The 23,766-nt window shown below is 44.2% G+C and overlaps 1 protein-coding gene across 1 annotated transcript in view; it reads right to left on the bottom strand.

Annotated features, from left to right (window-relative positions):
* The window catches only part of CCNY (cyclin Y), a 258,996-nt gene that overhangs the window by 19,816 nt on the left and 215,414 nt on the right, over window positions 1-23,766 (bottom strand). The window contains exons 5-8 of the mRNA XM_049885058.1: window positions 17,239-17,274; window positions 13,381-13,438; window positions 13,169-13,288; window positions 678-844 (exon numbers count right to left, since the gene is read on the bottom strand). Of these exons, the coding sequence (XP_049741015.1) occupies window positions 678-844; window positions 13,169-13,288; window positions 13,381-13,438; window positions 17,239-17,274 (381 nt within the window). The remainder of the gene's footprint in view (window positions 1-677; window positions 845-13,168; window positions 13,289-13,380; window positions 13,439-17,238; window positions 17,275-23,766) is intronic.

Raw genomic sequence — 23,766 nt, 5'->3', positions numbered from 1 at the left:
CTATGCCAAACAAAGAGTATGAGAAAAATTTAGCATGAATAGTGTCAGAGTGTCTACAAATCGCACAGAACTGTGGTATTTCACAGATTGCTTCCTAAAATACCTCCTTCCTCCAAGTGGCTCTGAACCTATTTCCTGTATTACCAGACCCTGGAAATCCCAGGCAGGCCCAGTAGGTCTACAGGTCTCCTACTGACAACCCTCATCTAAATCTGAGGACTGATACAGTGTGAAACACCCTAATGCTGCCTTGAGAGCTAGGCTCAGGGTAGCCAAACCCTCTCCCCTAGGCTTAGGGCACTTCCACCAAGCTGTGGGGGATGAGGCTGGCAGCCCCTAGTAATGAAGACACATGAGAGGCACCCATAGACAGAATGTTGATTTTAAGCGACTGAACTTGTAAAATATGATGAAACAGTAAACATTTTCTCTGTGAGACTATGCAGAAACTGATAATGGCTTAGCTCTGCTGCTTTTCGGGTACACTTGTGGTCTACATCAGGGTTCCCGTGAGCTACCCCACAAGCGCCACCATGCCAATCTCCTTCCACGTGTTAATGTAAAAACAAAATTAGCACACGGACCTGAAGAAAACACCTTGTAGGGGGAGGGTGAGGCCAGCAAACAAATGCAGAAGGCGTGCGTTATTTGCATAAAAATATGGCATCTCTACTCACATGTCTTCAACCGTGATGTCTTTCAGGATCTGGCAGTAATCCACATTCCAGACTGCCTGGTCGTCCCACACTTTGGAGGCCAGCAAGATGGCCCCAAGGACAATTCGCTTCCAGTTTGCTGGACAGATATCTATCTCTGCATACGTCAAAAGTCTCTCAAGGTACACCTGGGAAGACATGGAAATGCCAGGGCTAGATGACATGAGTTCAGTTTCCCTACAAACTAGCATCCATAAAGCAGCTCTAGAACTGTGTAAATTCATGTCACTGGCCTTTGAACAGGGAATATTGCCTGATCGTATCTATCTTTAAAAGGCCAGAGGGATCAATGAATCTGATGTGAAATGGGCTAACGGTCAGACTGTGACCTGACAGTGTTGACGTAGCCAAATCTTAGACTCCAAGGAAGGAACAAGTTCCAGAAACCACAGGTTACTTTCTTACTCTATCAGTGACATGACACCAAACAGAACTTCAACAAACAACAAATGTTCCAACAAAGACAATAAAGAATATGAAGAGGATAAGCCTATTTTTTGTCTGTTTATACATATTTTTTTCAATTATACTTCATATATTGGGATAACTGTTGCTTTACATGTAGCTGCTGACAAACCTATTTTAAATAGTTAAACTGATAAGTTCAGCTAAAGTTTAAAAATTAAAAGCAAATAATATCAGTTTTTTAATTGGAATAATTTCGTTTGAAGACAAGCGCTCAGAAATATCAAAGCCCACTGCTAAAGCTGAACTACAAGGTTTAAGAATGCCTTTTAAAGTTTCTCTTAGTTTATTGTTTTATACTTCTTTGAACCATGGAATTATTATTTCTGTAATTTTTGTCAAATGTATTTATAAAGTGGAATTACTGCACCAGAAAGAAACAAAGTTAAATAGACATCACCCATGTTAAGAACCTGTTTTCTAAGGAAAATCTATACAGTTAAAATTATTCCGTTTATAATATTGATAAAGTCTTAAATATTACAAATGTAAAAAAAAAAAGGCATGCATTGAAGGAAAAATGTTAAATACACAAAATACTAATTATTTTCTATTAAATAATATTAATGTTCATAAATGGATGGGAAGAGCTTAAGAGAAAGTGAAAAAAAGGAAGAATCCACAAATATAGCCTCATTAGTGGAGGCCGGGGGAGGAGGCTGAACGTCAGGAAATTCTTGAGAAGGAGGGTAATCAACAGACAGACTGGGAGAGGTCTGTGACGCGATGACGTGGATCTATACGGAGTAGGCGATAATGTCAAAAGCAGACTACTAATTACGCCACAGACAGGCCACCGGATGACAATGGGTAAATGAAGGGTATGATCACACACAAGTGCCCTTAGCCCCCTTGTTGCACAGACACCAAGCACTCACGATGTGCCAGGCAGCATGCTGGTCACTGGCGATGGGGCGCACATGACCAGTCAGGCCCTCCCGCAGGCCCCCCAGCACAGCGATACTGGTAACTGTTCACAAACTGGGGGCAGCAGGTGGCTCCCACAGCATCACACAGGGGTGCCCCATCTCTTCAGAGCCAGGGGGCTTTCCACACAACAGCTGGTTTAGCGGAGATGAGAAGGAGGCAGGAGCTAAAACCTGGCAAAGGTGGAGGGAGGAGCCACTCTAGGCAGAGTGCAAAGGCCAGAGGTCAGAGGACACATGGATCCCTGGGAGAACAAAAAGGTGGCCAGGAAATCACAGTGTGGTGGCCAGGGAAACAGACCTGAGCGAGGCCGGAGAGGAGGCCGACAGATGCCGCTAATACTGTCCCAGGTCTTGACAGCTCGTTGAGGACCTCACATTTAGGAACCCACACGGCCCTCACAGTAAGCCTGTGAGCTGGGTAAGATAATCGTTCTCATTCTGCAGAGGTGGGAACCCAGTCACAGAGAGGTCAGGCAACTCCCCCAAGGAGAGGTGACCAGTAAAAGCAAAGGCAAGCTACCACCCAGGGGCTGACTTCAGGACCACCCTGCCAGAACAGACTTGCTCCCGAAGGGGTCTTCAGGTCAAGAGAACAGGAAGCCACTGATGGCACTGACCCTCCTCGCTGCAGAGTGGAGGGTGGGCTGGACGGAAGCCACACTGAGGAGGACATGCCTGTGGCAGTGTGTTACAGACAGGACTGCAGTGTGGATGGGGACACGCCAGGGGAGGCAGGTGGGATGCTCGGCAGACAGGTGGTCTGTGGGGGACGCTGGGCCCTTGCTTGTACAGCAGAATGAGTGATGTCCTCTGTGACAGGGAGCATCAGGGAGGAAGAGCGTGGGAAAGACGCTGACGCACGAGTCTGACTGTGGACATTTTGTGGCTGATACCCTTCCGGGACACCCCAAAAGACACTGAGGGTACAGTAAACACACATGTCTGGAGCTCAAAGGAAACAGCACGGGGCCTACATCTGAGGTCAGCCACCCAGGCAAAAACAGTGTGGGTGGGACTGGGGGCCTAGGCAGAGGCTTAAACGAGAGGCCAGGCCTGCCCTGCAGGGGCTCTCCCACTTTAAGAGCCAGGAGAAGATGAAGAGGCAGCAAAGGAGAATGAGAAGGGACCAAGGAGGGAGGAAGGCACACGGTATGTTCTGCTTCTGTTGCGTCTTGTAGTATCTGCAGGAGAACCTACGATGCAAAGCTCTGTACTTGCAAATGCCTGGAAGTGGGCTGATAGTGTTACACAGGGCACAGGACAAGAGAGGTGGAGTGGTTTCCTTCACAGCAAAAAGTAAAATGAGGGAAACCTCAGGCAGTGGCTGTGGGGGTTGAGGGGGCAGGGGAGGCATAAGGAGTGGGGAGGTGTGAGTGTCCTAAGACAGGCAAGTTCAGAAATACCTCACAGAAAGGAATTGGGGGAGGGGGAGGGGGGAGAGAGAAAGAAAGAGGGAGGAGGAGAAAGAGAAATGATCCTTAGTGGAAGTAAAACTGGGCAGACTAAGAAAAGTCAGACCAACAAGGGGAAAAAGCCAGGCTATGAGCACAGGATTACAGGGTGGTATCCATTCAGAACAACTGAGCCAGCTGTTCGGACAGAACAAGAAGATACTGACTGGTTTAAAGTCAGGAAAGATCTGTGTCAGGGTTGTATCCTTTCACCATACATATTCAATCTGTATACTGAGCAAATAATCAGAGAAGCTGGACTATATGAAGAACAGGGCATCAGGACTGGAGGAAGACTCAGTAACAACCTGCATTATGCAGATGACACAACCTTGCTTGTTGACAGTGAAAAGGACTTGAAGCACTTACTGATGAAGATCAAAGACCACAGCATTCAGTATGGATTACACCTCAACATAAAAAAAAAAAAAACATAAAGAAAACAAAAATCCTCACAACTGGACCAAGGAGCAACATCATGATAAATGGAGAAAAAAATGAAGTTGTCAAGGATTTCATTTTATTTGGATCCACAATCAGCACCCATGGAGGCAGCAGTCAAGAAACTGAAGGACACATTGCACTGGGTAAATCTGCTGCAAAGGACCTCTTCAAAGTGTTGAAAAGCAAAGATGTCACCTCGAAGACTAAGGTGGACCTGACCCAAGCCATGGTATTAATCGCCTCATATGCAGGTGAAAGCTGGACAATGAATAAGGGAGACCAAAGAATTGATACCTTTGAATTGTGGTGTCGGAGAGGAATATTGAATACTGGACTGCCAAAGAACGAACAAATCTGTCCCGGAAAAAGTACAACCAGAATGCTCCTTAGAAGCAAGACTGCGTCTAACATACTTTGGACATGTTGTCAGGAGGTATCAGGCCCTGGAGAAGGACATCATGTTTGGAAAAGCACAGCGTCAGCAGAAAAGAAGAAGACCCTCAAAGAGGTGGGTTGACACAGTGGCTGCAACAATGAGCTCAAGCATAATGATTGTCAGGATGGCGCAGGACCGGGCAGGGTTTCATTCTGTTGTGCACAGGGTCGCTATGAGTCAGAACCGACTTGACGGCACCTAACAACAACAACCCCATTCAGAAGGAAGAGAACTTGGAGAGTCAAGAGGAAGGCTTGGCCAGCATCTCCAGAGAGTCTCCCCTGCTCCCTCTGACCCCTAACCCAGGCAAACTGAGAGAGTCAAATGCCCCTCTCAAAGCCACTAGAGCCTTCCTGGTGACTTACCTCACCAGTCTGTAAAAGCCAGTGTCAACAGTGAACACCACAGAAGCTTGGAAGGGAGGCCTGGAAGCCTCGTCTGCCTCTTCCACTGAACTAGCAGCTTCGCCAGATGGGTGTTGGCACTCAAATGTTTTGTTGAATGAGTAAGTAGATGAATAATGGTTCTTTGCTGAGTAAGATTATTGTTCTTTGTTTCCAGTGCTTTACTAATGAGAAAACATTTTATTTTCTTAATCCAAAAGAAAGCAAGCCTAGAGTCTTAGGATTGATCTCAGATATCAGGTATTCCCCACAACAGATCAGGGCACTGAGACAAAATAAAAATAATGAGAAAAGATTACTAACATATTTAAAAGCCCAAAGACAAAACAGCCAGTAAACTGACAAAACCCATTGCCTCTGAGTCGATTCCAACTCATAGTGACCCATAGAGTTTCCAAGGAGCAGATGGTAGATTGAAACGGCTGACCTTTTGATAGCAGCCGAGCTCTTAACCACTGTGGCACCAAGCCTCCAGAAACTGTGACAAGAGAGCCTAAATTTACCAAAAAGTAATGAAATGGGAACCATTATTGGAAAGCTCTCCCGAAATTAGTCTGGGTGGCCTTCCGCTTGGTCCCATCGCATCCAACACTTGCCCCATCATTGCATTTATCTCACTGTAGTTTACTTACCTCTTACCTGTCTCTCCCCCTAGTAAACCACAAGCTCCCCGAGGACAAAGACCTTGTTTTACTCCCACCGTGAGTCCAGTACCCAGCGCACTGCTGGGACAGCGCCATGCTCCCTCAATCCTCTTCATGGACACAGGACTCCTGCTGGGATGAGGAAGGGGTGACAGCTACACAGCTACCCAGGAGCTGGCTCTCAGAACACAGCCATAGGGGCGCAGACTTCTAGTGTGGGCCAAGTCCAGCCAGGCCGAGAACAGGGACTTGACTGGTAAAATGACCGTAAATAATGGCATTCTGAAGGCGAAAAGCTGCATTTACAAACGTAGAGTGGATCTGAAGGTGAAACTGAGCCCCTGGTTTGTGAGACTGGTGCTGTGGTGAACAATGGGGTTCAGAGAAGACGGCTCAAGGCAGAAAAAGGCAGTCTGGGCTACCGGTACCGAGAGCTGAAGAGCCCTTCGGTAGCACCAGGGAGCCACGGAGTGGAGCGCGGCACTCGAACTGCACTGTCAGGACCCTGGGGGTTTCCAAATTCTTTACTGGACATTAGCATCTGCCTGTGAACAGACATTGGTAAAAAACCAAGTAGGTCCCTGAGTAGAGCGCAATAGTCTTTTCCATTTTGGGAGATTTTAGTTTTTAATGGTATTTATTATATTAAATCTGACCAGCAGTAGTGAGCTAATGTCTCAGATCATGATTTTAATTTACAGGAAAATCTTAACTCTTCAGGTGAAGATCCAGGTGAGGCCAGGTGGCTTCCAGCTGACGCTGACCTCGGGGATCGCGAACTGCAACGCCAGCTCTGCTCAGCACCCGCTGAGCAGGGAATCAGAATGAAGAACAGAGCTGTACTAAGAGCAGAAAACTTAGACTGGGCTTAATTAAACCTCCAGATTTTTAAGGCAACAGAAAACGGAGGTTATAAAGCAATTTTCACCCAAGATCCTTGGGTCAGCGCCTTTCTATGTACAAATTACGGAAATCTCCTCAGGGACCTCACTGGAAGAGATTCTCACAGGCTCAGTGCAAAAACGTGGTTCCTCAATTTTCTTCAGATTTACTTAAAATACATCAGTTGATAAAACCAAGCCCGCCGGCGTCCGAGTCGATTCTGACTGACGGTGACCCTGTAGGACAGAGCAGAAGTGCCCTGTAGGGTTTCCAAGGCTGCAGATCTTTATGGAAGCAGACTGCCACCTATCTCTCCTGTGGGGCGGCTGGTGGGTTCCAACTGCTGACCTTCCAGCTAGCAGCCAAGAGCTTAACCACCTGCCACCATAATAAATATGCTAAAGCATATATTTAAGTAACAATGTTTGGGGGTGGGGAGGAAAGGCAAGCATCTATCAAGTCTGGTTATTCCATTAAGGCTCACTGAAGACATGAGACATTATAATACACCCCACGAAGCAGCTGTTATGTTGGGAGATAAGGCATTCATAACAAGCTCTACTTAGTGTCATGTGATTTAGCAGAACTTGCCAGCAAAGCTATATTCAAGGGTCAACTGCAATTTCTTCAGTAAATGCCCAGTTGGGTATTTCCATTCTCTGCCAAGTAAAATAATATACAATTGTTTTTTCCTATGCCATATCCCTAGACCATCACTAACAGGACCCTCTTGCTCAATTCAAGTTTTGGATATTAATTCATGAGAAGGGATGTCCTAAGAAGTCTCTCTAGAAAACATAGGTTAGCCGGCAATTATAAAGTTACAGAAAGCATTCAGTTTACTGCACGTAACTAAACTGTTTTTAAAAGACATGGAGGGGAAAATAAAACATACACCCATGGGATCAAGGAAGTATGTAAACAAAATCCCGATGATATTGAAATTATTCCATTTCCATTTTAAAGGTCAGTTAAGGTTTCTTTTAATCCATACAAGGTATCATTTCCTTCTGGATTTTAATACCGTTGTCCGTGTTTGGCAAAGCCAATCTGAGCATGTGCCAATACAACCAAGATCAAGACCATAACCCCTTCACGGGAATAGTTGGTAGTTTCCTTCCATTCCCAATTATATCCTAATCCTCAGCAGGCATCGCATAACCCTAATACTACGGTGAATAAGGACAGCTACCCTCCGGGCACTAAACGATATTCCATGAATTGCCACTTCTACAGGGTTGCTGTGAGTTGGAATCGACGCGATGGCAATGGGTTTGGTTTTTCGAAAACCTGGTGGCGTAGCGGTTAAGAGCTACGGCTGCTAACCAAAAGGTTGGCAGTTCGAATCCACCAGGTGCTCCTTGGAAACTCTATGGGGCAGTTCCACTCTGTTCTTCAGGGTTACTATGAGTCAGAGTTGACTCGATGGCAATGGATTTTTTGGGGGGTTTATACAAAAAAAAAAAAAAAGTAACTATAAATTTCTGTGACTTTCATCTTTAAATTCCTTTAGTACCTGATGCTATTAGATTTGCCTGTAGCCTGATGTATAAATTTTTATTATGAACATAAATTCATAAATTAATTTATAGCATAATCTTTTACCTAAACTATTGCCATAACTTCTTTACTGATGTCTCTGAAAAGACTACTAAGACACATATGTGACTGTCAGTATCCTGTCTAGAATTTCTCTGGTGGCTCCCTAGTACCCAGAGAACCGGCAACCCACGGGCTGGATGTGGCCCACAGATGGGTTTCATCTGTCCGCTACCTCTCATAAATAAATCTGGGTTTCCGGTCCTCTTTGAACACTGGAAGAGCCCAGGCCCACAGCTCTGCATGGCAAGGACTGGCTACCGAGTAAATTTCAAACATCGTTTAGGGCAGGTATATACACATTCTCAGCGTTTACCATCATAAGCAACCCTTTCTCTGCCTTTTGCCCTGTTAAAAGTAGGCAGTTGTAGACTGGAAATGGCCCAAATCGCCTGCTTAAAGAGGTACCAACAACAGAGAAAAAACGGCACTGTGCGTAGAAAGAGGTAACAGAGCAGCCTAAGACTGCCATCCTCAGAAGGCCTGCTTACAGGGCCAGGCTGGCCCAAGCTGGCAACTGGGAACTTAGACTTCAGGAGGACTCACAGCATTCTCTGGTAACAGTGGCTCACTGTGCCTGAACTATCTGTGTAAACAAAGTGGTTTCTACTGAAAATTTACTTTCCTTCTGAGTCAGCGATTTTGGTAATGTGCTAGGCAGAGGGTGCCTACATGACCCAACAGAAACCTTGGCGTGAGTCTAACGAGCTTCCCTGGTAGACGCGTTTCACATGTGTTCTGGCCGGAGGGATTAGGCGCACCCTGTGCGACTCCACAGGGAGAGGGCTCGGAGGCTCGCACCTGGCTTCCTCTGGGCCTTGCCCCATGTGCCTTTTCCCTCTGCTTCTTCCACTTCGTATTATTTCATTCTCATAAATCACAGCTGGGAGTGTGACTACATGCTGAGCCCTGAGAGTCCTCCTAACGAATCACTAATCCTGGGGGTGATCTCGGGGACCCCTGGTACACAAATATTTTGCAAATTGCAGGCTTCAACCCACTAGTGGGTTTCCAAACAACTATAAAGGGTCATGAACAGCATTAAAAAAAATAATGGAAAAGAGTAGAAAATCAAGAGTCGCAGATTTAGTAAGTATTGTTTTGTGAAATTTTGGGGGGTGTGGGTGTGTGCGCGTGCATGTTTAGGTACTTAAGATATGACTCTCTTTGTGTGTGTGTGTGTGTGTGTGTATAAAACTTACAGCTAACTCAAAAAAGTGCTAAAAATCATTGCCTTGGGCACTTCTGAGTTTTGGATGATGACTTCATCTCGATGTGTGTGCCTGCTCTTGGCTTTAGTGAATTTGCATGGAGATGGCCAATCGGAGGCTCCCTATTACCCAGAGTTTAGCCAGCTGGTGACTCTACCACCCTTTTACTGTTTGCTAGCAATTAGAGGAACAACTGAATAAATATTTGGACCAGTCACTGAATAGATACTGTTTTGAATAATAGCTTTTAAGTTCATTAGAAACTAGTAACATAAAAAGACAGCCTTTTAGGTCAGAATCAGTAAGATTCCACAGGTCACTTCACCATGAGAGCACCAGCCTCTGAGAGACATTTTCTGAGCTGCAGTCTGGAGGGAGGCACGGATGGCCAAGGCCACCCAAGCAGAGGCCCAACTCAGGCAGGCATGGTTGGCATTCCTGGTATGACACATACCTACCTTCACAAAAGGAACACATGGCTCAAGCAGGTAGAGTGTTTAAGTGTGGGCTGCACAGAGTGACTTCCTTTGAACGAGTATAGAGAATGAAAAGATGGAAAAAGAAGAAACTTTACTGTGGAGAGACCTGGCAAATATTATCTCAGCCAAGTGAGCAGGATCAATATCAACAGCCATAAACCATGTTGAGAGCACGTGCCCTTGATACAGTGTGATGAAAACGGCATGAGAAAAGCATCGGACAAATCCCAACTGAAGGACATTCTATAAAATACCTGACAAGGCCTCCTCAAAACTGTCAAGGTCATCAAAAACAAGGAAAATCTGAGAAACTGTCACAGCCAAGGGAAGCCTAAGGAGACATGACAACTAAATGTAATAGAGAATCTTGGATAGGGTTCTAGAAAAGAAAGAGGACATGGCAAACACTAAAGAAAGAGGTGACAGAGCTGCCTGAGACGGCCATCCTCAGAAGGCCTGCTTTTTTTTTTTCACTGGCTCATTAATTGTAACAAATATACCATACTAACGTAAGATGTTAACAACAGGGAAACTGTGGGGTACATGGCAATTCTCTACACTATCCTCACAATTTTTCTGTAAAACTAAAAATGATCTAAAATCAGAAGTTTATTTAAGTCATACACTGATGAAACAATTATGCAACAATGTACCAAAACCTACGGAATGCTGCGTATCAAAATTCACCCCTTCTTCAAAATCTGAACTAAATGAAGAGACCGAGTTAGCCAGTGCTGGGACTTAAGAGGAAAAATCATGCAGAGTCAGGGTTGGGACAGATGCTTCCCGGCCACGTCCGATCTAAAGCAGCGAAAGCCAGTCTGCAAACAAACCCCAGCGCCTGGGAAGAAGCCGGGTGAGCTGAGGAGGACCTGGGGAGGCAGAGGCCTGCCCGGGCCTGCAGTCCCAGAAAACAAGGGCATGTGGGACACCCCTGAGCCCTGCCAACATATCTCCCCTCCACCTTGGTGTCTTTGTCTGGGTTTCTCATTCTTACAAGCAAAAATCCCTGATTAAGACAGGTGGTGAGCTTTCTGTCATCCCAGTACCACACAACACTAAAACGAGTCCCAACGCATGGTTCTGAGTACAGCACAGCTCAGTTAACCCCTGAGGGAAAAGATGAGCCACACACCGGGCAGCTGGATGCTCTGGCCCTCTGCCCACCTGCCCACAGTGGTGTCGGCTTCTCTGCCGCTGAAGCAGGAATATTACAAAGTGCCCTGATGTAAAAGCTCAACATAATTCAGCGAGGTGCAATTTAATTACCTCTCCCTCTGTTTTCATTTCGTCACCTGTCAGTATCAACAGGAGGGATCTTAGCATATACTGCAAAGCTAAAAAAAACAGATTCAGTTGTGTTAGGTTAATGTTACTCTTTTAAAATCAAGTTAATTAAGCTGTGAAATATGTGCTGTGGGCTAATGGGGTTCTGATATACGTAAGCTCTCTGACCACGTGCAGGCTGCAGTCCCTTCCCTGTGGCAGCAAGGCCAGAGCTCGGCGTCCTTTCCTAGCCTCGCCCTGCCTCCACCTGGGCAGCATGCCAAGTGGCAAGTATATGCCAAGAGAAAGGCCTAGATGAAGGCATCTCTGTCAACTCTAGACCAGACCTGACTGATGGCTCCCTCTGACTCCAGGGGACATCAGAGAAGGGAAAAAGAATCCTGCAAGGGTCTTGCTTAGAGCAGGCATCTGTCTGTCTGCTCCCCACAGGCATGCAGGCCGACTCTCAGCCCAGGCGAGCAGCAGTCATCAGAGAATCAGCCTGTAGTGCGTAACCCCAAAGCTGCTCATCTCCAGCTGCAGTAAACAGGAGCCGATACAGGTAAGACAAGCAAGTACGAATATCCTGCTAAACCACCAGCTTACGCAGTAAGGTAACTGAAGATTTCGGAACTTCTAACTGTTCACAGATAATAAGCCACTCCTACGGTACTCCAATGACATGAACTAATAAATCCCGCTGCAGCCCTCTGTGACATCAGAAGACAACAGGGAAATGGGTAGAAAGGCTAAGCACTTTAGATGCTCTCTCAGGCCTCAGAGGAAACTGGGTAAACTGCTGAAATGTAAATGTTGGCCTGTCCTCAACATGCCATTAGCCTTCTCCTTCACTCTAAGGAAAACAGTAAATCACTCTCAGGGCATAATTTTCTTTGGAACTAAACATAAAAAAAATTGAAAAAAGCCATCTTCTAAATCCCATCTATACCAAACCAAAAACCAAACCCACTGCCATCGAGTCAATTCCAATTCACAGTGACCCTATAGGACAGGGAAGAACTGCCCCACCAAGTTTCCAAGGAGCGCCTGGAGGATCTGAACTGCCACCCTTTTGGTTAGCACTTGTAGCACTTAACCACTGCGCCACCAGGGTTTCCATTCCATCTATAGGAGCTTCAAAATAAAGTTTTCTTCATGGTATGAATTTTCTTATTAACATTAACCTCATCCACGGTTTCATCTGGTTTTCTTACTCTTCAACCCAATTTCCCTATGTAAAAAAAAAGGTTCTTAACCCTTGTTGCCTGTTGTTTTTGTAAGAACGTGAAATCCTTTTGAGGAACAAAGCTGGGCTGTAAAAACACCTCTCAATTATGACATGAGAACCTATGATTGTGTATGTTTTATCCTTTGGGCTACAGGTTCAATGAGGGAAAGAATAACCAAGCAAATGGATGAATGGACAAAAGAACAAACAACAAACAGGCTCAGTGCTGAATCAGGCTGGGAGCACAAAGCTCTCGGTGTGGCGAAATGCAAACAGGCCTCTGCACGCCTGTGAACTTTCTATTACAACATTCTCTTCTTGGGTCCCACAGAGAACGGCCTTCCATCTCCAGGACAGACCATTCACAGCCAGAGCTAACTTCTTATCTGAGTTACACACAACATAAAAGGTCAGTGACAATGAGTTCCATTGCTAAATCCATTTCCCAAATGAGATTTTACCTAATGAGTCCAAAAAGCCTTAAGAATCTAATTAAGAATTATAGATTTTGATTTTTTTCTCAAGTCTTGAAGTATAAATTACCTCCATGTTGCCTCTGAATATATTACAGACATTCTATTTCCACAAAGATCATAAAACAGAAGCTAGCCATATAAACCACTCCTTCCTCCATACTCATCTGTCTTGTTCATGAATTAAAAACTTGGTAGAAAATCAACAACAGGAATTCTGGATGCTATTAGGGGTGGCCTGAGTCCTTCTTAGTCTTAGGCCCCCTTAGCCCAAGTGTTTCACTTACCTGTCTTCAACATCTCAGGATTTACTGGTTTGAACATGGCTTCACGGATAACATTAAGTGGGGACTGTGGAATAGATGCACACACTCTTTGGGATACCCATAATCTATTCTCCCAGCAAAAAAGACACTGAAGCAGAATCTGTAGTTTCCCTAGGGACACCTGGTGATGATTCTCCATTGGCACGTGCTCCGCGGAGCTAGGAGCAGCCAGACCGGCGGGTGACGGGCAGCTGCAGGCACCCAGAGGCACTTACCAGGGTGACTATGGCACATTCAGCCGTCAGCTGGGCAGCACTGAACAGTGTCCGAACAAACCGGTAGATCTGTTTCTGCTCTGGGTTGTGTTTGTCATAATCTGGTGGCACTTCGGATTTCTGGGGAAGGAAACATTTTCAGATGGCTGGCCACCCAATAAGAGCAAAAGAGAAAGAAATCATCTCATGAAACCCAAGGAGGAAGAGATTACCGAAAGAGGGTGAAGGTTTTCATCAAAAATATCTAAGAGCATTCTTCCATCTGGGTCCCTGGTGGGAAAAACAACAGAAAATCAGTTTATCTTCTGCAAGAATGAGTGTCAGTCAAAAGAGAACAAAATATAGAGCTGATTCCAATGCATTTCAAGAAACAGAAGGTAGTGCTAAATGTCAGAGACGTCAGTTACTAATGAATAATAATTCCTTTCCCTTGGATCTAACATTTAAATCACATTTATTCGAATAGTCCATGGACATAAAGGAAATGAGCCACATTTAGTTGAACTAGGTAAAAACTATATCTTCTATTTTCTGATTTGTCAAATGAATCAAATCTAAGCAAATGATGTAAATTTCTTTAATGTCTTGTTTCTGAGCAAAGGTTAAGTGACCTGCTTAAAACCATCGCTCCTTGTGGTTGCAGGAAATAGGACCAAAGGTACAAACACTCAGTGCATCCTGGAGGTCAGTCAGACATTTTTACAACATGCAACCTGACTACTTCATTATTTAGGAATTTCACAATTTTACACTGAACGTCAAGAGGTGACACTAGAAAACCTTAACTCGATAACCCATAAAGGAGCAGCTGGCTGTTACCACGCTAGGCAAGGCCTGGAACCATTTGAGGTGACGGTTTTCCCTGCAGGCACCAGTGCCTCAGGCTGCTGGGCTCTGTGGGGACACCCTCACCTCCCCAGTGGCAGCTCAACTTTCATTTATTTTACGTAAACAGAACTTTACCTAAAAATTTTTCTTTAAAAACAAACCTGGAAACCACTGCTTTGGTCATATGATACAACTTCCAGAGTCTGTGCCTTCCAGGCCAGTTATGCTTAGGACATCAGAAGGCTACAGACTTGTCTCTAACACACACCCATCATGGCAAACACTGTAATTTCTACTCTATAAATTTACTAAAAAATTTACTATCTGCATCAAAATAAAAGAGAAGGAAAGAGCAAATTTTCACTTCTGGATTTGCAAAACAGGAATTTTTTTTTTTTTGGGGGGGAGGTTTCTGGGCCTTCATACCTGCTCAGTTGCTCTTGCCTACATGAACACCTCACTAACACCTCTGCAGGACATTCAGGGGGTATGTGAAGCAGGCCTGCTTGATGTTCCTGACGAATGAGAGCCCCTGAAAAGCCATGCAAGCCCTCTAGAGAAACATTCACCAGAAAGCATTCTGAAGATGAGCATGCAGGTTCAAAAATACACATGAGGATTAAGGACTTGGGCTAAAATGATTTTGGAAGCAAATTGTATCCTCTGAGAAATGGACTGTTTCCTCTCACCTCCATCACAGCTGCATTCCCACTGAACAGCATCATCTCTACCAAGCACACGGATCTGTCACCAGCTCCAGGAGTCTGGCAGTGTGATTCATCCAAGAGAGAGTGGGCAGGCAGTCAGGCCACCTTGCCCCCAAGACACCATCAGGCTACACCCTGAGATCAGTCATGCTTATTTACAATATTTACTTTTGTGGTTAGACTTTCGCCAGTTCTACTCACTCATTTTTGGTGGAATTTATCACCAATAACCAGGTACAGCATAAGATTAAAGGTTTGGGAGGTACACTGTTTGGTTCAAATCTCAATTCCCTTATTTACTAGTTGTGCCATCTTTGGCAAATTTAGTTTCCCTGTGTCTCAGTTTCTTTACCTGTAAAATGGGGATAATATCAGTATCCTCTGATGGAATTGTTGAGGTAGTCTTTTGAACAAAACAAGGGGATACTGCATGCTTTAAAATGAGGAAAGGTGTGTGCTGGGGTTGTATCCTTTCACCATACTTATTCAATCTGTATGCTGAGCAAATAATCCAAAAAGCTGGATTATATGAAGAACAAGGCATCAGGGTTGGAGGAAGAGTCACTGACAACCTGCAATATGCAGATGACACAACCTTACTTGCTGAAAACAAAGAGGACTTGAAGCTCTTACTGATGAAGATCAAAGACTACAGCCTTCAGTATGGATTGATTACACCTCAACATAAAGAAAACAAAAATCCTCGCTACTGGACCAATAAGTGACATCACGATAAACAGATAAAGATTAAAGTTGACAAGAATTTCACTTTACTGGGATCTACACTCCATGTCCATGGAAGAAGCAGTCAAGAAATCAAACAATGTACTGCACTGGGCAAATCTGCTGCAAAGGACCTCTTTAAAGTGTTGAAAAGGAAAGATGTCACCTTAAGGACTGAAGTGCACCTGACCCCAGCCATGGTGTCTTCAATCACCTCATATGTATGGGAAAACTAGATAATGAATAAGAAAGACTGAAAAGAACTGATGCTAACACCATAATTCAAAGGCATCAATTCTTCTCCAGTCTCCTTATTCACTATCCAGCTTTCGCATGCTTACGAGGCAACTGAAAATACCATGACTTGGGTTAGACACACCTTAATCCTCAAAATTCTTCAGGGAAACAACTAATCTATATACGCCATCACCATAATGGTGTTGGTGAAGAATACTGAATATACCACGGCCAGCCAGAAATCTGTCTTGGAAAAAGTACAGTCAGAATTCTCCTTAAAAGCAACAACGGTGAGACTTTGTCTCACATACTTGGAACATGTTATCGAGAGGGACCAGTTACTGGAGAAGAACATCACGCTTGGTAGAGGATCAGCGAAAAAGTGGAAGACCCTCAACAAGGTGGACAGACACAGTGGCTGCAACAGTGGGCTCAAACATAGCAACGATTGTGAGGATGGCGCAGGATCAGGCAGTGTTTCGTTTTGTTGTGCACAGAGTCACTGAGTCGGAACCCACTCAAAAACAACATGGCTAAATTAACTTTGGGATCTACGATAGTCTAAAAACTGAGAGATACTAACACAAAACTGGTTTGAGAGCATAACATCTTACTTTCACTAATGGTATTCCGTTGTTACTTAAGGTTTAAGTGTTTCAAACGTTTAAACTAGTATCATGTTTACAATTTTGGTTCTTAAATCCAAAATTCTCAAGCACCATTCAATGACGATATGGAAAACAATAACTTTCCAGGTATTTGTCCCCAAATACTGTATTTTTTTTTCCCTGTAACAATGCTGATTAGAAGCTCTCTCATCTAACCTCTGCTTAACTGACTTGTCACAGTCCCCCACCCCTCTGTAAAACAGACGTGAGGTGGTGGCCGCCCCCTGCTGACCACCCAGGGCTGGCTGGTAGTCTCTTGTATGCTCAGATAGTCTGGTCTCATCCTACCTAGGAGATCTAGGCTTACCAAGGGGCAGCTCTGCTTCTTCCAAACTAGTTATCAATTTTTTTTTATGATCCCTGGATTTAACTGACTTTTTAAATTCCTCAACTATCACCAGACCCAATCATATCAGAAATTTTTATCACCAGACCCAATCATATCAGAAAGGACTTCTACTACCTTAGAGTTTATGTCTCAGTTTACTCCTAAATTTCTTCTATTGGATTCAAACTATAAAATTAAACATCATTTTTTTCATGTTAAAGTTATACACAGTAATTTTTTAAATTATCTTTTATAAAACAGACGGTTTAGAAAGATGACACAAAATAAAAAGTGAAGAAAGGTTGAACATTAAGAAGGCTTGTTCTGTTTTGCTGGCTTCAACCACAAACACCCATTTGGCTTCCTTTTTTAAAAAAAAAAAAAAATTCAGAAGCAGTTCAGTACTCACCTGGAAAGTTTTGGCAAATTATACTAACTTCAGAAATTCTATGAAAATATGGGTTAAAAGTATCAAGTTCAAAGGTTGAGGCAACTATAAGCATAATAGGAAAATAAGCGGAAAAACATAATTGAAGATAAACTGTGATAGATTTAGCACAAAATTTTTCATCCACATACCTGTTTTTGATGTGATAATATATTGCGAGAGCTACACTGTAAAATAAAATGCAGGAGTTCAATGTTTCATAGGCACATTCAAGATCTTATACAATATCAGGCATCAGTCTGACCACAAATATTTAAACACAAGTAAAAGGTAAGCAATCTATCTGAACAGTCCCCTTGCGCTCAGAATACTGTTCGAAAAACACACTCTTCAGAGCAAGTCAATTTGGTACTCATTCCACCAAATTATTAAATCTTTCCCAGAAACACCAGATTTAAAAACAAATTGCTCTTTCTATCAGAAATTGTAAGCTTTCCTCACTTGTAAAATACAAGAACTATATTTAAAACAGATGATGCAAATTAAAACATCTTTAGAAATCTTCATTACCTACCATTTCAGAAAACTAGTGGTTTCTTTAAAATGTGAACATCATCCACCACGGTTTGTCATTTTTCTCTTAAATCAATTACCTACTGGCAATCTGCCCAACTTGTCCATTCACTTGCTGAAATGGTACTGCAGTTTTTATTTGGAGCACTACCTTAAAATTTATATTTCACATTTGAAAAGATCTGAATTTAACAAAGATATTCCTTCCCCTTGATTTTTTTTTTCTTTTTTAAGCACTGATTATAAAATACTTTTTATTAACTGTAGAAATATTGGAAACTATAGAAAATATAAAGAAAAATAATCCCTCTACCCAAAGACAACTACTATTAGCTTAGGATATCTAGGTATCTGTTGCTGTCAATAAATTACACTGTGCAAAAAAGGTTTGCATTCTATTTTTATTCTTATTAATATTTTTCTTACTACTATATTCTTCAAACACATGACTTTAAAAAATTTTTATTGTGCTTTAAGTGAAAGTTTACAAATCAAGCCAGTCTCTCATACAACAATTTATATACACCTTGCTACATACTCCTAGTTACTCTCTCCCTAATGAGACAGCACACTCCTCTCCACCCTGCATTCCCACATCCATTCAGCCAGCTTCTGTCCCCCTCTGCCTTCTCATCTCCCCTCCAGACAGGAGCTGCCCACATAGTCTCATGTGGCTACTTGATCCAGGAAGTTCACTCTTCACCAGTATCATTTCCCATCTCATAGTCCAGTCCAACCCCTGCCTGAAGAGTTGGCTTTGGGAATGGTTCCTGTCTTGGGCTAACAGAAGATCTGGGGGCCATGACCTCCGGCGTGCTTCTAGTCTCAGTCAGACCATTAAGTCTGGTCTTTTTATGACAATTTGGGGTCTGCATCCCACTGCTCTTCTGCTCCCTCAGGGGTTCTCTGATGTGTTCCCTGTCAGAGCACTCATTGGTTGTAGCTGGGCACCATCTAGTTCTTCTGGTCTCGGGCTGATGGAGTCTGTGGTTCATGTAGCCCCTTCTGTCTCTTGGGCTCATAACTACCTTGTGTCCTTGGTGTTCTTCGTTCACCTTTGCTCCAGGTGGGTTGACACCAATTGATGCATCTTAGATGGCTGCTTGCTAGCGTTTAAGACCCCAGACGCCACTCTCCAAAGTGGGATGCAGAATGTTTTCTTAACAGATTTTATTATGCCAATTGGCTTAGATGTCCCCTGAAACCATGGTCCCCAAACCCCCGGCCCTGCTACGCAGGCCTTCAAAGCACTCAGTTTATTCAGGAAACTTCTTTGCTTTTGGTTTAGTCCAGTTGTGCTGACCTCGCCCGTACTGTGCAAACAAATGACTTTAAACAGCTGATTATAGTCCATCATAAGGTCGCTAATTTTCTAATCACTCCCTACTATTGAACATTTAAGTTGTTTCTAACATTTTGCAATTATAACACCATAATGAACACTCTCAAAGGTAAGTAACACTTTCCCATCAGTGTCTGCTGCACCTCACATTCACTGACACTCATCTTAAATGTGCTAAAAAAAAAAAAAATGGTTCCCAGCTGGACAGGCAGGAAAAAAGCACTGTTTTTTTCAATCTGAGTTCCTGTGATCATCTATCCAGCTGGCATAGTTATTCAGGTTGACTGGCCAATTTTTTTCCCCCCCATTTCTTCTTTGGTAAACTCTCTATGTCCTTCCACTATTTTTGTGTGACTTTATAATTTAACGAGGAAGCCAAAAAATACTTCTACAGGAGTCGGAATCGACTTGACAGCAACAGGTTTTCACTTTTGTTTTGTGTAAGGACATAGCTAAGTGGCTGTATCAGCTTGGGTTCTGTGTTTCTCAGTGGTACTGAAAGATCTTTATCAAGAGCACAGAACATGACAATAGGTAATCTTGCTCTATTGAAAGAAAAACTTTATTCTTCCAAGTCAATCTCTTCCCAGGTCTGTTCATTCAAATGGTTCAGCACTAAGTGTTAGAAGTACTCATGAGAAAACGGTACTGCTTCCTCTGTTTCTCCTGACATCTTGAAAAGCATCTAATCTGATGAAGGAATTGCAAATGGGGTGAAAAGGCTTCAGAAGTAATAATAATATGGTTTTCTAAGTGCTGTCATATACATTAACAGCCCTGTAACAGAAAGCAGCAGACGTTACTGCTTCTACTGTATAAATGAGAAAACGAAGGTTCAGACCCTAGATGCCAGGACTCCCAGCTTGACAGTAGGGCTCTGTGCCCTTCTGTTCTGCCACGTTGCCTCTGGGAAGCAGGGGAAAATGACTGTTTATTCACTTAATAGTCACGCCGTCACGACTGCTCTTCTGATCCATGGCAGGCTGAAATTGAATGCTTCATACGATCAGGTTTAGCCCAGTGATTAATCTCTTTGACTGAGAAAGAAAATGGCTCTTGCTTCCCCTCCAAGGTAGTGTAATGAAGAGGAACTATCACCAGACTGGAAGGCAGACAAACCTGGGTTCAAAACCTTGCTCCTTCATTCATTGGAGTTTGCTTGTGTCTCAGAACCTTCATTTCCTCATTAATAAAATTAGAACGATACACCTACACTGAAGACTGGTTATTATGATCAACTGAGATAAAACGTGTAAAAGCATGATCTCAAATATAAAGCTCTAAAACAAAAGTTGTTATTATTGTTGTTATTCCCCTATCAATAACTTCACCTCAAGAGGTCTGGCTTCTGCAGACTGAATGAAAACCCCCCAGGGTCCCAAGGTCACTCTTCTTCCCATCCCAGGGCAAGACTGAACTCATCGTGGTCTTGGACCTCCAGGAAAGACAGACCCACCTGTAGGCCAGTTCCCGCCCAGGCTGTATCCCAGAAAGGGGAAAGGCTGAGCTGAAGGTTCACGCACAGCTCAGCTCTCACAAGCCAGCTTACTTCAAAGAACTGATTGTTGGGGGAAAGGGCAGACAGGTAAAAACCGAACCAGTCTCGGGCTTCCGGCTTCATGGCAAACGGCCAGCCTTTGAGGTCTGTGTGGTTCTGCCTGGAGGTCTCACCAAGGATGGGCTAGACTAAACCACAGAACAGAAGTACATTTTGGCCAAAGGGTTTGCTTTTTTGCCTCGTAGCTGGGAAGGAAGAATGTGCTACATTCTTGCCCGAGGAAACAAAACAGACTTGTGGTTGTTGGCACTGCCCTTGTTTGACTTTTTACCTAGAGAGCTAAATTAGCAAGGCACATGACAATCCCAGCACCGCTGCTGTAGATCAAGTGGAGGGGGGACTGGCAGTGCAGAGGGGCTGACCCCAGAGCTGGAGGAGGGCACGTAGCTCCTCTCTGACCCTTGGAGGCCAAGGATCATGGACGATTAGACCAACTGAGTGAATGGGGTCCTCACTACACTCCACCTTTGACCATCATTCACAAGCCTGTTACAGGACTTGGTGGAGAGGGTCTTGGACAGGCATACGGGGTGGCTGGCAAACGCCAAATCAATCCCACAGCTCGCGGCATTTAAGGGAAAGACTGAAAACAAGCAAACCAGTTGCTGTGAAGTTGACTTCCACTCATGGGGACCCCATGTGTCAGAGGACACAGAGGAAAACCAAATTCTCAAAATAAGAAATAACGCTATAAAAAGAGTAAGAGTGGAGTGAGTGCCCAAACTTTTTACACTTAAACTCTCCTTTCACTGTTAAAATAGGACTCGACCCCTCGCCCTACACCCAACTAAACCCGTTGCTCTGGAGTCGATTCCAAATCATAGTGATCCTATGGGAAAGAGTAAAACTGCCCCAACAGATTTCCAAGGCTGTATTTCTAATCTTTACGGGAGCAGACTGCCACATCTTTTTCCTGTGTAGTGGCTGGTAGGTTTCAACCACCGACCTTTTGGTTTACAGCTGAGAGCATAACCACTGCTATCCCCACCTAGAATGGGTAAACATGTTTGTTAATTTTGGCCGTCCCTGATGTACATGTGGGTTGTGTTCCAAAACTTAGTTTGTAAGTCGGTTTTTCAGACTCAGAGCACTGTCTCACAGAAACAAGGTCATACCTGGTTTTCGGGAAGTAAGTTTAGCCCACAAATGCTCATTTATCCCAACAATGAAGCTGAACTATAGTATTAAGGATTTTCGTGTCAATTTTAGAGTTTTTTGGGGGCAAGACGGCCTTGGATTTAGGGGAGGTAGAGAAAGCATAAGCACATAGGCATTTCCTTTTGCCAGGCGTAGGGTAAGATACTCACAGTGACCCTACAGGACAGAGCAGAACTGCCCCATAGGGTTTCCAGGGCTGTAATCTTTACAGGAGCAGACCGCCACATCTTTCTCCCGCGGAAGGGCTGTTGGGTTTGAACCGCCGACCTTTTGGTTAGCAGCTGAGCGTTCCGCCACTGCACCAGGAGGGCTCCTGAGTTGGAACTGATTCGACAACAATGGGTTTGGTTTTTGTTTGTTTGTTTAGGGTAAGCATCAGGCAGAATTTTAAAATACGATGGCATTTAGGTTTAGGATTTTTCTACCCACTCTTGGACACCCCCTGCTCTTTGTTTACCCCTCTCCTCTTACACCATCAAAACAGCTAATAGAAGAACTCACACAGGCCAGCTAACACAGCAAAATTGCTTTTACTCTTCAGCTCCTTGGTCAGAACCAGGCCAGGTGTGCGATGCAGGTATTCATGCGGCAGCATCCTGATGGTACCCCTTCCACTAGGGCCTACCCACCCAGCTCCAGCTCCAGCTCCAGCTCCCAAATGCACATATTCAAAAGGAGCTTACTTTTTACAGCAACTGGACCACTGGCTGAAGGAATTTCAAATCTGGGCAGGGCGGAGAAAACGTCTTTTGGATCAGGGGAGCCACAGTACCTGCACTGTCAGGATGCTGTCTTGGTGGGCAGCTATCACAACTGTCTGGGCTCTTCAGCTCTGTGTTTATTACTCCAGAGTTTATTGATGGCAAAGTGGTTAAGAGTTTGGCTGCTAGCCAAAAGGTTGGCAGTTCAAACCCACTAGCCGCTCCTTGGAAACCCTATCGGGCAGTTCTACCCTGTCCTATAGGGTCGCTATGAGTTGGAATTGACTCGACGACAATGCATTTAGTTTTCGGGATTTTTTTTTAATTTAAAAGTTTCAAAGAGACTTTGGAGGACAAGGGCAGGGTGGCTGTCCGTTCATATCAGTAGTTCTCAATCTTGGCTGCCCAATAGAGTCTACACTAGGGAGTTTTAAAAACCCAAACACCCAGGCTATACGAGACCAATTCAATCAAGAACTCCAGCCAGAGCCAGCCACCAGTATTTCTTAAAGCTCCCCAGGTGCTTATGACACACAGACAAAGGTTGAGAGCCACTGATTTACACAGAGGAACCTATGAGCTAGATGTGCTCGCGACCTCCCAAAGCTCAATCACTGAAGTATCAGATCGTGACCCCAGTTTTCTGACCCCTGCTCCCAAGCATCTATGTCACAAGCAGCGGTGATTTCAGCAGCCAAAGGGGCAAGCAACTGAGTTGGAGTCAATTGTGAATCCCAGAGCTCCCAGCTGCCATTTAGAGTGGAGGTGCCGCTCTGTCCTACTCTGCTTCCCCTGCTGTGGAGCAGGATTCCAGGATAAAAGGACAGCTAGCAGTCCATCCCGTGCTTTTTAGAGCTAGAGCAGATGCCAGGAACAGCACAGCGCAAAGTTCTTAGGGCTCTCCACTTCCCCCCACAACTGCTAACTACTTCGTCTACAAAATACTTCCCAAGTTACTGCACCTCCCACTTCCTGGCAGTAAACTGGGGCCCAAGGGTATTTAAGTGGCTCCAGGAAGGTCACACAGGTAACCATCTTGTGGGGCTATTACACAAACCTCTTCCCAGCTGCCATTATTTGGGTTTACGATCGCTAGTCACTTACGATGTCCTTAAACACCGAGGTAATGAAGGGAGAGGTAGACTTCCATTCGGATCTGGGGAACATGCTGCCCACGGGATAGAAGAAAACTGCACAGATACGGCAGCCTTATCCTAGTGGTCACGTCTTCTACCTTTCACCTGGAGTCACCTGCTGCGCCCAGAAGACACTCACAGAGCCCTCACTGCCCTGACTGAGGTAGAGACAGAATCACCTAGAATCATACTTAAAATATGGCTTTGAAGCCTAAATACCTGGCCCATTGAAATAAAAGAATATTTCTTAG

The sequence above is a fragment of the Elephas maximus genome, chromosome 4, assembly GCF_024166365.1.
Source record: "Elephas maximus indicus isolate mEleMax1 chromosome 4, mEleMax1 primary haplotype, whole genome shotgun sequence".
Lineage (NCBI taxonomy): Eukaryota > Metazoa > Chordata > Mammalia > Proboscidea > Elephantidae > Elephas > Elephas maximus.
The sequence above is the reverse complement of the archived record's forward strand: the minus strand, read 5'-3'. Positions and strand labels throughout refer to the sequence as shown.